The 15011-nt window shown below is 42.2% G+C and overlaps 1 protein-coding gene across 10 annotated transcripts in view; it reads right to left on the bottom strand.

Annotated features, from left to right (window-relative positions):
- Positions 1-5514: 5514 nt before the first annotated feature.
- The window catches only part of UBTF (upstream binding transcription factor), a 73037-nt gene continuing 63540 nt past the window's right edge, over positions 5515-15011 (bottom strand). For all 10 annotated transcript variants that reach the window (XM_053262396.1, XM_053262403.1, XM_053262402.1 and 7 more), the window contains 2 exons: positions 14434-14580; positions 5515-13056 (listed from right to left, as the gene is read on the bottom strand). In XM_053262396.1, the coding sequence (XP_053118371.1) occupies positions 12940-13056; positions 14434-14580 (264 nt within the window). In that variant the 3' untranslated portion in view covers positions 5515-12939. The remainder of the gene's footprint in view (positions 13057-14433; positions 14581-15011) is intronic.

Here is a 15011-nt window from a genome sequence, read left to right as displayed (position 1 = left end):
CCTAGACGTGAAAACTGCATTCTTGCATGGCGAACTGGAAGAGGACATTTACATGCAACAATCACCAGGTTTCTTAGAGAAAGGCAATGAGGACTATGTATGCAAACTGCAAAAGAGCATTTACGGTTTAAAACAGGCTGCCAGAGCATGGAACATAAAACTAAATGATATGCTGCTTCAAGCAAACTTCAAAAGAAGCAACGCGGATCCCTGTCTATACACGAGGTGCATAGATGGCAAGTGGACTTACATTTTGGCGTATGTTGATGATTTGATTCTTGCCTATGAAAATCCAGATGACAGCAAGGAAATAATGCATCATCTGAACAGAGAAGTGGAAGTCAAGCGACTTGGCAACATTGCACACTACTTGGGCATTCAAGTACAAAGAGAAAAAGATGGAAGTTTCCTCATCAACCAAGAACAGAAAATTAAAGACTTGATAAACCTGCTCAGACTGGAAAATACGAATCCTACACCAACTCCAATGGAAGTGAACTACATAAAGCAAGAAGATCAAACTGAGCCACTATCTGACAACCAGGGGCATAGCAAGGCTGGAGTGGGCCCAGAGACAAGATTTTAAAATGCCCCCCCCTCACTGAAGCTCAGCTCATGAAGTAAAGAAATCTTAAATGAGGCTGAATAGTGGTAACAAAAAGCATAGTAAAAATTATATAACCTATGTGCCACAATAGAACATCATCCTAAATTATTTTTTTAAAGGTTTTGTAAATTGTGGACGATGCAAGCCATTTAATGGTACTAGAGAAAGAGATGCTGTTCTGGTCGCTCCAGGTCTTAACACTCACATCCATTTCAGAGGATGAATACAACTGAAGGAAGCCCGGGTGGGTGTGTGGCTGGGGGAGTCAGTCATGTGACTTGCCTCTGAGGGGCCCCCCAAGGCAGTGGGCCCCCAGACAACTGTCTCCCCTTGCCCTGTTATAGTTACGCCCCTGCTGACAACCATAGATATCGTGAAGCATTGGGTAAGCTTTTATACATTAGTACACTCACTAGGCCAGATATTAGCACAGCAGTTGGCTTACTTTGCAGAAAGACTGTATCACCAACAGTCAAGGACTAGAATGCAATTAAGAGACTTGTTAGGTACCTAAAAGGTACTGCACACTTTAAACTCAAGCTACCAGCTAACAGTCAACCAAAACTAGAAGCATACGTAGAAGCAGACTGGGGTGGAGATCTAACAGAAAGGAAATCCACCAGCGGTCACATAATTTTCTATGGAGATGGAGCCATAAGCTGGTCAAGCACAGAGCAAGACATAGTAGCATCATCAACCACTGAAGCGGAATATGTATCAGCTGCACAGGGCTGTCACGAGAGACAATGGCTGTGTCAACTACTGAAGGACCTAGGTACAGATGTACCACAGCCCATACCAGTGTATGAGAACAATCAAAGCTGCATTCAACTCTCCAAACAAGAAGATGTAGAGAGGCGTACCAAACATATTGGTGTGAAGTACCATGTAGTGAGAAGTCTGCAGAAGGATGGACTAATCAAGCTGATCTACTGCCCGACAAATGAAATGCTTGCAGACATACTCACTAAGCCACTACCAAGACCCTGCTTTGAAAAGCTGAGAGAGAAAATGAATCTTGTGAGCTGAGTCACGAGACATCGAGAGGGGGTGTTGGAAGTTAAAGGACTTTGCGCTGTCTCTTTGTCTCAGACAGTGGAGGACAGATTAGTAAGTCAGAGGGCTAGAGAGTCAAGATATTGGTCACCCCTTCTCCACTGCTCTGATGCTATCCCTTTGAAATGTAGATTGCTACTCTTAGGGGATTCAACTTCCTTCCTTCTCTCTCTTTTACTACCTGCCCGCCTACCTTGCAACATGGCAAGCCTCTCTCCCTGCACCATATGTGCAGAGAGGATGCAGAATCCATCTGCATCCAGCTAGCTAGCTAGATTAGAGATCCTAACTCCTCACTTTCCTATCTAGAATGGAGTTCCTTAATAAATGCCTTTTATATTGATTTGAAACTATGAATTGGCTCCAAGTTACTTTACTCTCAGCAAACACGCATGCCTAACTAAACTACCGCTGTGTTGTGCCTCTGTGCACTCTGCTATAATGAGAAAGGGATTCTTTCACCACAGAGAATTTCCAACAATTTCTCTGACCAGGGATATTTAAAAATGGCTCCCCAGTGTCAACCAGGAAATGGCCTACAAAAGAGAAAGAGATTGTTCTCTCAAGTCTGTTTATATCTGAGTTAGAAACTGAGCATTTGCTTGGGACTTAACGGGAGAATCTTCTTGGGCCCATTTGGTAAATAATTTTGTACAAGGGTTGTATTTTGACTGAGTTGAGCAACGGCAACAATAGTGGCTCTGCCTGCAACACAGGGCTATGGCTGATTCTTCTTCCTCAGCGGGAACAGCAACAGAGATTGATTCTGTTAGAGTTCTACCCTTAAACACCTCAGATAAAGGTAAAGTGTGCCATTGGGTCAGTGTCAGCTCCTGGCACCCACAGAGCCCTGTGGTTTTATTTGGTAGAATACAGGAGGGGTTTACCATTGCCTCCTCCCGCACAGTATGAGACGATGCCTTTCAGCATCTTCTTATATCGCTGCTGCCCGATATAGGTGTTTCTCTTAGTCTGGGAAACATACCAGCGGAGATTTGAACCAGCAACCTCTGGCTTGCTGGTCAAGTAATTTCCCCGCTGCACCATTAGGTGGCCAATAAACGCCTCAGGTGCTCACTCCCTAATTTTGCCTGCATCTTGGCTTGCTCATGAGAGTGAACAATTGAGGTGTGGGTTCGAATCCCACTTCTAAAACCATATAATCTTTGCTGCTGTGAACTTAATAAACTACACTTTGTAAAACGGTGCCACAAGAGACCGGCTCCAGTTCAGGGGGACCTCAGCAAATGCCCCTTCAGGGGTCTCTTCTTACATTCCCCAAGAGTGATGCTTCACCAACACCACCACAAAAAGGCTGTGGGCACAGAGGTAGTCTCAGGAATCAGCATTGGGTCCTTCTGAGGGGCCTTGGCAGCTGCCCACTGAAGCCCTACCTAAAGCCAGCCCTGACTGAAATACTGAATAATCAAATTTTACTGCTCACTGTACACCTCTTTTTTCAGCGGGTCTCAAATTGGCTGCCACCAGTTTCAGCTGTTAATAGTCCCCTACCCAAGCCCTTTCCTTCCATGCATGCACCTATCCATTGAATACTTTGGTCCCTATTGTAATTACAGAGGGAACTCCAACAGGGTCGATGTTGCTGTTCAGACCTTGGGGCCAAAATAGGGATTAAAGAGCCTTCTGTGACATCATGGTGAAGAAAGTAGTGTTGTACGAGGGTAGGATGCCTTGAAGTTCAGAGCTATGCAGGGGAGGCCACCTCAAGCTGCCAGTTGCATATTGTGTAAAGTATATAATTCCACAACTGCCACTATATTTCTCGGTGCAGATGCTCTTTCCCCCCATCCCAGCCTAAAGCAGACTTCCATGAACTTAGTACAGAAAATAAAATAATTTACTCCTGATAACTGGGCAAAGAGCCACCAAAGGGCATTGTGGGAGGAGGAACTTGACTAGCAAGCCAGAGGCTGCCGGTTCGAATCCCCTCTGGTATGTTTCCCAGACTATGGGAAACATCTATATTGGGCAGCAGTGATATAGGAAGATGCTGAAAGGCATCATCTCATACTGTGAGGGAGATGGCAATGGGAAACCCCTCCTTTATCCTACCAAAGGCAACCACAGGGCTCTGTGGTCGCCAGGACTTTACTTTACTGTAATGGGGCAAAGAGGCACCTTTTGAAGTGGCAGCTCTTATATTTCGCATGGGGAGAGCAACTGTCTCTATTCAACACACCACAGTGTCTCTTGCTGATGTCTCACTTCTGTTGATGTTGATTTTGAGCCCTTTTAGGATAAGGAATGATCTAATTCCTTTTACTATGTAAACGGTTTTGAGAACATTTTGTTGAAAAGCAGTATATATTACTAACAATAACACTTAAGATTTGTATTGTAGTTTAGAGTGTTCCAAGTGCTTTGCCTGTATTTTGTTGTAATCTTTGCAGCGGAAGAGGAGTATTATTATCCCCATATTGCAGATAGAATGAGCCCAAGGTGGAGTGGTTTACCTAAGGCTGCATGGTGAGTTTATGCCAGAGGGAATATTCAAACCAGGGACTTCCTGATTCTGGCCCTAATTCAGGCTGCTGGTTTTGGATGTTCAAAACTGCATACAAGCTGTGCAGTCCTCTAGTGTACGAAAGCATGAAGCCTCTGGGCTGACTCTACTCTTTCTCTATTGAGGGCAGCTCTCTGTTCAATGCAATTGTTTCCAAAGTGTCATGTAAAGTGTGCCGTCAAGTCAATTTCAACTCCTGGCGCCCACAGAGCCTCATGGTTTTGTGAAGTGTAAAAAGTAATACAGTACATATAAAAATGCACGATGCCGATTGGTAGATAGTGTGTAGTATAGTCACTAAGAGACTGAACTAAAAAGGTACCTGCACAGTTGCATTAAAGAAAGCATAACTTTGTTTCCGTTTGAAAAGACTTCCCCACCATATCAATGACTGCTTTTGAAATTGCCTTTTAGATATGGTGTATTAAGCACTGCAAGGACAGCTGTCTGAAAAGCACTCTCTGGTCCCTATTATCTGGACTCTGTGGCATGCTATGGGACAGTCTGGGGTGGGAATGCTAGTTCCATGTTCTTGGGATCTATCCTCAGTAGAGAGATTCTGATTCCACTTCAGGAGTATGCTGCTCCTTTGAGCTAGACAGCTAGCAGCTCAAGATTGCTCTGGAATCACTGACTAGACTCAGACATGTTTCAACAGATCCTGGAGCTGTGTAGCTTGAGACACAATACCACCAAGGTCCACACATGGACCTGTAGCTTGTTCCTAGCTATGTTTACTCGGTACTTTCCACTGATGACAGTTACACTTATTCTCAAGTATGCACGCATTATTGCAGCCCGAGTTCAAATCCCTGCATATACACACAGTTTGCTGAATAGTCATAGTCATGGGCAAGTCATTCTTTCTTGTCCCCAAACCTACTCTGCAGAGTTGTGAGAAGGGGAAGGGAGGGGGAGAGAGAGTTGTATGCATTCTGGTCTCCTTAGAGAAAGGTGGGGGTACAAATAAATATAATAGTAAGAGCTCTGAGAATTGCCTTGCTGGATCAGAGCTACGTTCAAAAGCCAGGTCAACCAAAGGTATAGCAGATGGCTGTATGTGTGTGGGTGTAGGAATCAGATCCAGTTCTACAGTTCCCTGTTGGGACCACAGAGTGTCCAACATAGTTGCTAATTTCTGTTGGAAATTGTAGTCTAGTTACCATATTCACAAGAAATGGTAGATTCCTCGAGTTTTGTTGGAATTGGAGTGGTTGATTTTTGAATTTTGTTGGAAACTCAAGAGTAGGAAAAAGCAGCCCAAACATCCTCTTTTATCCTGAAGGCTTTTAAAAATGGTTTAGAGTAACGACATGAGAGCAAAAGCTTTAGTTTGCACTTTATTATACAAAAGGAAAAAAAGGGGGGGAGGGAGAAGATCCACAGTTTAATGTATATTCAGACTTGAGGCTGAAACCCTAACCAAGTTGATGCAAATAGCAAAAACTTCTAAGGAAAACAAGGGATCCTTAGCTTTCCAAGTCCCATTTAGTAGTAGAAACAGAAATTGGGTACATTTTTTATTTTTTTGGCATTTTAATGTTTTTTTTAAACCTACAAAAAACAGTTTAAATATTAGAAAAAATGATTCCTTTTTTCACAAGAACTATATGGAATATCACATTGTGTTAACAGTGCAAAAATGCACTCAGTTCCACTTTCTTACAGTACAAACTGTTCCCCACCCTATAACACTTTTCTTTCTTTAAAAAAAAAAGACATCAGTACTGTAAGAATTGTAAAGAACAAGATTTTTCTTTTAAATTATTTTTTACTTAAAAAACCACATCTACTAAAGTTCAACAGAGCTGGTACATTCAGCAAAATCAAACCAGGTGTCTCATTTCAGAAGGTGGAATGGAAGAGGGAAGATTGATTGCGGGATCAGAACCTAGGAGCATCAGAGAGGTCAATATAAGACAGAGGGTTGGGTTGATGAGATGTGTAATTGGGTAATTATATCAAAACTCACAGATGACAATGAAAATAAAAGTTAATGGGGGAAAATCCAATTGGATGTAGCTGTGGCTGAAAGGTTAATCAGATTTCAAGAAGGTAGTATTCACAAGAGGCAGTGCACACTGTACACCTATGGCTCAATAATACAGGCCTGCTGCACATGGACATGAATATGCAAGACAAGAAGTGCTTATCTGGCATGCCTTATCAGATTGCTGTATACAGGCTTTCTTCCCCCACTAGTATTTTGCATCATCTGTTTCTGCATATGGTCATCTTTGCTGAATCAGGATGAGTGTCTTCATTCCGTATTTTATAATCAACTTCCAGAGAGGCCTATGCATTCTTTTGAGCTTGGAACAGCACTTGCTCCTCAAAATTCTGTACATCAACCCCACATCTGGCAAAGTTCTGCCTATTACCTTAAAAGATTACAGTATTTTTGTTTCCTTTTCCAACAGAACCAAATAATTGGAAAAGATTTGAAAATTATATAAAAAGGAATCCCAAAGCAGGTTAAACTTTTCTCTGTGGGCAGTACATGTCAAGTTACATGGAGGCTGTTGGGAAACAACTCCATGGAGGTGGGGTTTAGATACTTACCAATGGACTCCCCCTGCAAAGTTCTGTATGTCCTCTCACTGTGTTGAAGCATTTCTTGGTGGGCACCATGTAGCTCATGTAATAGGGAAACCAGCACTGTGAGTAGAGGGCAGGAAGAAGACAACGTGGGGAATAACCTGAAAGTTATACACCTTGGCATAACCAAATTTCTTCACAGGAAAAGAAACTATCAGGGTTCTCGCTCTGGCTGATGTACACTTATAATAAGCATAACAACTTCTGGTTTTGAAGAACACCCACTGGCTCCAAAGGAGTTATTACCAAGGAGTAATGCTCAAAATACATAGGTTAAGAAGAATACGCATTAATTTATACAAGACCCAGGCTGCACTTACCCATATAGGGTTTGATGTGGCTCAACATCTTGTTTAAAGGGCTTTTAACCTATGTGCTAGCCACTTTGTGTGCAATTTGCATGTCCATAGATCACCGGCATATGAATGCTGCATGACAAGGGTGAAGACCCCTTTAGAGGAGATGTCAGGCCATGTGGAACCCTGCATAGTCACGGCAAATGCTTTTCATGTATACATTGCAACTATTACTGAACTTGCTGTCAAACAAGGATGTATCAAATAACCCATTTTAAGCTTTGATGATCACATTAAAAAATCTATTTTATGCATTTTAAATGCTTACTAGTATTTGCATTGTCTTGCCTACTAATAAATCTTTTCTATGTATTCGTTTTATTCTAATTGTTTGATGTTATCCTTTTAATTTACTTGCTTTAGTTTTATACGTCTATTTTAATGAAGCTTCCCAAGTTTATGTGATTTCTGGATGTTTTACATGTATATTAATTAATCCATAAAAACAATTTTGTAAAAAAAGTATGACTCAAGAGTGCATAAATACCTATTTTTATGTGTACTGTACATGAGTTTGTTTCATATGTACCTATAATCAAGTTTTTCCCCCTGAAGCTCAAAATGTTCTGGGTTATTTAAGAGTTTCCTGTTTGCATGCATTACTGGTATTTTACAAATCACTGAGCTGGAAAAGCAAAAGGCGATTGAACTTGATCCCCTTCTCAAAACGCAGGGCACACATGTACAAGCACCCCACCGATCAAGCCAAAGCAAATCAGATCACAATGTGTTGGAAAACTGGTGCATAAATAGACAACTCCTAAATTGTCTGGAACTACTTCCATTCAGTCTTTGCACACACAAATACATACTTCCACATAATGGCATCTATCCACATAGATGCTCTTGTGCCATTTTTTCATTCATGGGACATGGTGCTCCTCTTCACATACAAGAACAACGTCTTTTGTCATGAACATTGTTGCACTGCAATAGTTTTTCACTCCAGTGAGCAAGCAGTGAACTTTTCCTCCCCCAGTGCCGTTTTGTGGGTGTTTCTTTTTTTTTGGGGGGGGGGGGTTACCCAGAACAGAACTAACTGCAACATCTATTCCCACAGTGCAATTCTTTCACATACATGAACACGGGACCAGCCAACTGTACATGGAATTGCCCCTCAATGGTGAGCCACTGCAATGGCTTTGTTTCTGCTATTGCAGGAATGCTGCATTTCTAGTTCCCTTTCTGCAAAATTTTGGAATGCGCCTGACATGCTACACATTGCTTGTGCATTTTAGCCTTGAACATGAGTGTCAACAGCACCATATGTCTTATCCACACCTGTGGCTTACACCTCAGAGAGCTTGCCTGCTTGGTCTCTTGCCTGAAGCATGAACACCACAGGACAGATTAGCTGGGACAACTGTGGCCAAGTGTTCAATAGAACAGGGACAAGAGATTTGGTGCAGATTGTTCTGAATGGTCAATACTACCAAACAGACCACATTAAGTCACACAGATTTCAATGAAATCGGAGTATTACAATTCCAGAATCCTGATGGGATTTTTGTATTTCCCATTTCCCCTGAAATCAGATAAACTTCCTAGATAAACCCAACAGGGTTAGTTTGCTAATTAAGGTGACTTAAAAAACAACTAGGAAAGAACCTAGAGAGTTTTAAACTATTTCTTTTTAACATAATGCAGAGGAGAGATCCTGCTGAAGTCTCTGGCTTGAATGGGAGACTTTCATTTTTTTCCAGGCTACTTTTTGAAATGTTGATCTGTACATACATTAACCTCTTCCATGGGTGGGATGGTGATGCAGTGCATTTTTGAAAAGGCAATGTTGGAGCTACGATGCTTGAGGGTAAGAAATAAATATTGGCATGACATGAAGTTGCAAGAGACAAAGAGAACTGGTAGTGAAGAGCAAACCGAACCTAAATGGAGAAGAGGAATGTTATATGCCAGGTTGCATGCACTTCGTGCAAATGGATAAGTTGGTATAAGGGAGGATTTAGCTTCCAGAGGATCTCAAGTTTCCTTTTTTGTTGTTAAGACTGGGACTTTAAGTGCAGAGCACACAAAGCTCCTTCTCATATGGAGGCTCCACAAAGGGTCTTCCAAATCCATTATCCATCTATCTTGCAACTTTCAAATACTGTTCTATTCTAGCCCTGGTCTTGATTATCTTACTTCCACTCTAGCTGAGATTTTGAAAGTGACAAGTGAAAGAGCAGAGTTCAAGGAGTTAATTAAACTCGAAAAATCCATTTTTCAAGAGAACATTACTGTTGGACTGCTTGGGGCTGATGTTTGGCAAAGAAAGAGCATTTAAATGCCCTATTTAAACCAATTGCGTATTGCTGTTCTATGAACATGGCTGCCATGCACTCTGAGTTACTCATCAATATTGCAGCCAGGCTTCAGGAAAAGAGCAAAAAATAAAACCACATCAAGAATTTGTTGTTGTTGCAGCTAAACAAATTACCAGTAGAAAAATGTTGTTTTGATAGGTACAGACAAGGTCCCCCCCCTTCTTTCTCTAGAGTTGAAGATGCTTATCTATTAATTACAGATTAATGGGATGAAAATTGAAGCAAGTTGTAACTATTGACTGAACTACAGTGGTTTCTACAAATGCTCATCTGTCTCTGTGATAGTATTATTTACTTTTGAAATTTCCAGCTTTTTACTCTTGTAGTGACTGATTTCTGGTGAATAAGACACCTTTCCTCCCAAAAAACCATCATAGGGTTAGAACAGCAGGGACTAGAGAAAGAAATCTAAGAAGTCAAAGCTACCCTTTCCTTTGCTGGATTTGTCTTTCTACATCTTTGTCATATGCTATTCCTTCACAATTGCAGCCCAGAAATGGAATGTTTAAACTTCTAATTGGAAGCATTAAGACATTACTAAGTGTATCCTTTGCTACATGAACAAAATTACACAGAATCCTGCAAGTCTGCACGATTCAGAGCGCTTAAGTCCCACCCTAACTGGAGATCCCATTCAACCCTCTTTCACGCCTCTCTGAGCTTCCAAGATTTCACTTTTGGGCCTGTCTTTACATTGCTGAGGACTAGAAACCTAGCAGTTAGCTAGCTAGGTTCTGAAAGTGTTGCATTCTGCTCCACTAATCGTATGAATGTATGGAAATAGTGGAATACTTTAAGGCAGAAGTCAGCAACCATATAAGGGAATGTTTTTTGAGGGGGACTATTAAAATGTACAGACATTAGGGATGCAGATTAAATCCTTTCAGGTTTTCTACCTACTTCTCCCAGTGTAATTCCACCCTACCCCCCATCTTCCGTTTGCACACACTTGCGCCCCACATTCAGAACTCTTTTCTCCTTCTACTTCCCCTTTAGGGCTTACAGAGTCAGAGTTCAGAAGGCCTCTAACACCTACAGAACTCCTTGCCTTTTAATAATCACAGCCAAATTCTACACATCTGATACTAAGCTGTAAGGCTGACAAAATAAGAGGGCATAGCTTCCAGGGAGGCTTATGCCCTTGGCACTTCATTTTTAGAAATGAAATAATTTTCCCTGAGTCTGCAACAGCATCCGGACAAGAGAGAAGCAGAGAAGACATTATTTCCTAGCAAACACAACACACTTCCCCCCCGCATAGGGCTTCAAGAAAATCACGCGCTCCCAGCAAACATCAAAATGCAGGTTGTATGTTCAGTTTCTACCTTCCCCTGTCCTAAAGGAGGGGGAGACAGAAGGAGAGGAAGGGGGGAAAGGAGAAAGGGTATGGCAAGCCAGCTTGTGATCCTTTGTAGGCTAGATTTGGGCTATAGTCACAGCCTTAAAGCATGGATACTGATCATATGGCAACAGCCAGTCTTCCAAAAAATGCCAAGATAAAGGTTGAAGGCTACACAGAAATAAACAACTGTTGTGCATGTCAAACTTTAAAGAAAAAGGGCTATGAACTAAGATGGGGAAAAGAGTATTAGCAGCTGCAACTAGAAGTAAAAAATGTCTAAAATTTTCATCTGTCCAGTTAGATGTTAGGGAGCAAGAACACTGGTCCCAATTTTTGGAGATAACCACCTAAGCCAATTTCATCTGCATTGTTTAAGGATCTAGCTTTTTAGACCAGAATGTAGTATTACAGCACATGCGGCTACCACTGAAAACAGGAGCCCTATATACCCTCCTTCTCTTGTATAATTGACATGGCCACATTGCACATTTCCTTGCCCCTGCTGCACTTCACTGGTTGCTCCTTTTGTGGAGGGCAGGCAAACTTGCAGCAATGTTATTTTTGTACAATTATGAGAGGAGGAGCTGAAGGGCTGCTGTTTTTTGCAACAGCCACATGACCTCTGCAGTGTCTAGTTCTGGCATCATTTACAGGGCAAATGCAAAAGGTAACATTGAATTTGCTTTTTTTTATGTGTGCAGAAAAAGTACATCTCGTGCACTCTGGAAACTGCCTCCTTGGCACCATGCTCCTGCCCAAAGTTGAACGAACATGTACAGACTGAGTGAAACCTGTGCATGCTGGGGAAAACATGAAGGTCTCTTTCACACTCACCACACCCTCCTCCAAGCTCCTAGACTACTTGTCTGTATGAGGATAAGAGATATACAAAGTATTCTATGTTGTCAAAGATGGGATAATTTGGTTGTTTTTTTTAAAAAAAGATGGTTCTTACTTGGTTTATAAAATTTTGTTTTTAAAAAAATGCTAATGACACAGATTATCCCCGCACCCACCCACCCCGCCAACCCTCCCTTGCAACCAACCTCCCCTTCCAAAGACAGTCAACAAAATGCCCCATTTTGGTACAATTATTGGTCACTTCATTGTAAAAAAAAATATATATATTAACAACAACAACAACCCAAAGGGGTCTGGCCACTACTGTCTTTGCCCAAATGCTGGTCAGAAAAATGACAGAAAAAGTCCACCTCCTGCAAAAGAAAGTCAGTCACCTTGGAGCTCTTGAAATTCTCTCCTCTTCTAACAGCGTGCCAGACAATATCCCTTTGCAAAGAAATTCCTCTGTTCTTCAGTTCCTCTTCTATCCTCTGACCTTTGCCACGCACTCACACAAAATATACCCACCCACCCACCCCCATTTCCTTCAGCAGGAAACGCTGGATATCCAGTTCATCACAGGAAATAGCTAAGTGCAGCTGCGGCCATTTTGTTCTCTCTCTCTTTAGTCAAGGTGTGAAATTTCAAGACTGTACAAGATTGTCCGCTTTGAGGAGAGGTGGGTTTCGCTGACAAAGTCCAGAACCTTCCATGGTTCATGTTCTCTGGAACCCATCTCTCCTTGGCTGTTTGCCACCAAAAAAAAAAAAAAAAAAAGGGCGGGGGAAAGGTGGGGAGAAGTATCTCACTGCCATGTTGTTTGTTTTGTATTTTAAAAAACAGAATTTGTACAAAGTCCCAAGCTGGTGGCTAGAAGTGGGGGTGGGGTGAGATATGCGAGGGGGAAAAAATATAAGCGGTCTGGATTTTACAATGACCCCTGCCCACCTACCCCAAAGGGGAAACACTCCCCCAAAGAGACGTAGGGGAATTAAAAAACAAAAAAGACCGAGTAAAGTTATCTCCCCACACCACCACCACAAAAACAAACAAACAAAAAAACCCTCCGCTGGTTGTCAGCTGTTTTCTACCCTCCTGCTCCTCTCACACGCAGTCACACACAGTGAAATGTGTTATGTGCTGCATGTGAGGAGAGGAAGATAATTAAAGCACAGTGATTTCTTTCTTCCCCCTTTCTCCCCATCCTAGCTCTCCAGCCAGGGATGTTACTGTTATCCGGAGAAACAAAACCGAATAGAGTACAGCAAGAAAGGCGGCCAGAGGAAGGGAACGGTTCAGTTGGAGTCCGAATCTGAAGAGTCTCCTGAGGAGGATGAGGAACTGCTACTGCCCTCTGATTCATTGTCGTCATCGTCGTCGTCGTCATCTTCTTCATCATCATCGTCTTCATTCTGGGAAGAAAAAGCAACATACAGAGTAAGTGTGGGGGTGGAGAGACTATGTGCATGCTGCAATTCTGTGGTAGTGGGTGCAGGATTAAAAATTTCTAGCCCTTATGGGGGCTATTCAGACACTCTTGAAACTGTATGAGCAATGTCAACTGAAATCTTAGAAGCCAGAGGGAGGTTTAAATATGTTGTCTGGTGTCCTTAATACCTTCTGGCCACAACTAGGGAGGCAAGCTGGTCTTGTAGTAGCAAGCACAAATTGTCTCCTTTACTAAGTAGGGTCTGCCCTGGTTGTATTTGAATGAGAGACTACATGAGTGAGTGAGCACTGCAAGGATTCTCAGGGGATGGGGCCACTCTGGGAAGAGCACCTGCATGTTTGCATGAAGAAGGTTCCAAGTTCCCTCCCTGGCAGCATCTCCAAGATAGGGCCCAGAGAGACTCCTGCCTGCAACCTTGGAGAAGCTGTTGCCAGTCTGTGTAGACAATACTGAGCTAGACGGACAAATGGTCTGACTCGGTAGAAGGCTGCTTCCTATGTTCCTAGAACCCAAAATTAAATCAGGCTAAAATAGAAACAAAATGTAAAATAAAATGATGCGAAGTGCTCAAAGTGCATAATGCATATAGGATGCAGAATCTGAGTTTTCTTAGCACATCATTTAATTTTCCTGCACAGAATTTAATAATTTATGTAATGCGAAGTACACACAGCACTGATTAAAATGATGCCCTGTCAGTACTTTTGTCCTGTCAAATGAGAGGAACTGGGACTCTGATGTCAGTATCACACCAAATGACCCAGAACCTGAATAAGTGGGGAGGACAAGCTACAGAAGTGCAGTAAGTGAAGGAAATGGGTTTTGGCTATACTCAGAAGCACCACATATCTTAGTCCTGAGCACCAAAAATAGGTTCTGGGATCGAGTCCTAGCTCCTATTAAGGCCAGAAGCTGACATAATTCCCTAACTCTTTTGGAGGGTCCACTAATTGATGGGAACAGTTATGTTTATTAAATGGCTATTGTCACTAAAGCATGCTGTTTTGCAGGACAGATGCGACCCTGGTATTATCCCTGGCTGTGTATTCCGTATAAGTCAAGAGGTAGAAGTGTATTACTCTACATTTATTTGGAAAGGTGTTCTCAAAAATATTAGCTTGGCTCACCTGTAAACAAACAATTCTGGGACATTCCAATGTAGAATGACAAGTGGTTCACTAAACGCAACTTCAAAGATCCCACTGCTGAAAATGGTTGACTGGGGACAGCAGTGTGCCGGGGAGGTGGAGACTGGAATTATTGGGCACTACTAATGGACCCCAGGTTGTACTGCAATCAGTACAAAGAGTGTGTGCGCACCCACACACCATGGCCTCACCTCATCTCCATCTTCACTCTCCTCTTCACTGCTCGAATCTGAGGAATCCCCTCCTTCCTCAGAGGAGTCACCATTGTCATCATCTTCATCGTCCTCCTCTTCGTCGTCATCGTCGTCGTCGTCATCATCATCGTCATCCTCTGATTCCTAAGGTTCAGACAGGTTTGAGTGAGAATTGTGGAGAAACAGGTGAAGATTCCACTAAACGCCCATGACTGAACAGTTAGAATTTGTCTGATCCCAGTCTTTGCGCATTCAGCTCAATAGGAAGAAAAACCAACTGTTCTACCACATTCCTATTTCAGAAAATTTGCCATACTGCTTGTGGACAGAGCATTAAAGTGCACATCAGGGTGGCACAGACAAGGTTCAGGACCTTATATGAACTGAACACACTGTAGGTATAGAGAAGAATAAAAATAGAGGCAAAATACTTCCCCCTACTAAATCTGCAAAAGACCTAATATACTATAGCACATTAACTACTACAATCATGGCTTAGTTTTCTTGAAGGCAAAATGCAAGAGTTCCAGGATTTTATGATTGTGCCCTTCTCAATGCCCTCAAGTATATCCACC

Source organism: Hemicordylus capensis, chromosome 6, assembly GCF_027244095.1.
Source record: "Hemicordylus capensis ecotype Gifberg chromosome 6, rHemCap1.1.pri, whole genome shotgun sequence".
Lineage (NCBI taxonomy): Eukaryota > Metazoa > Chordata > Lepidosauria > Squamata > Cordylidae > Hemicordylus > Hemicordylus capensis.
This window is presented reverse-complemented; position numbering and strand designations above follow the sequence as displayed.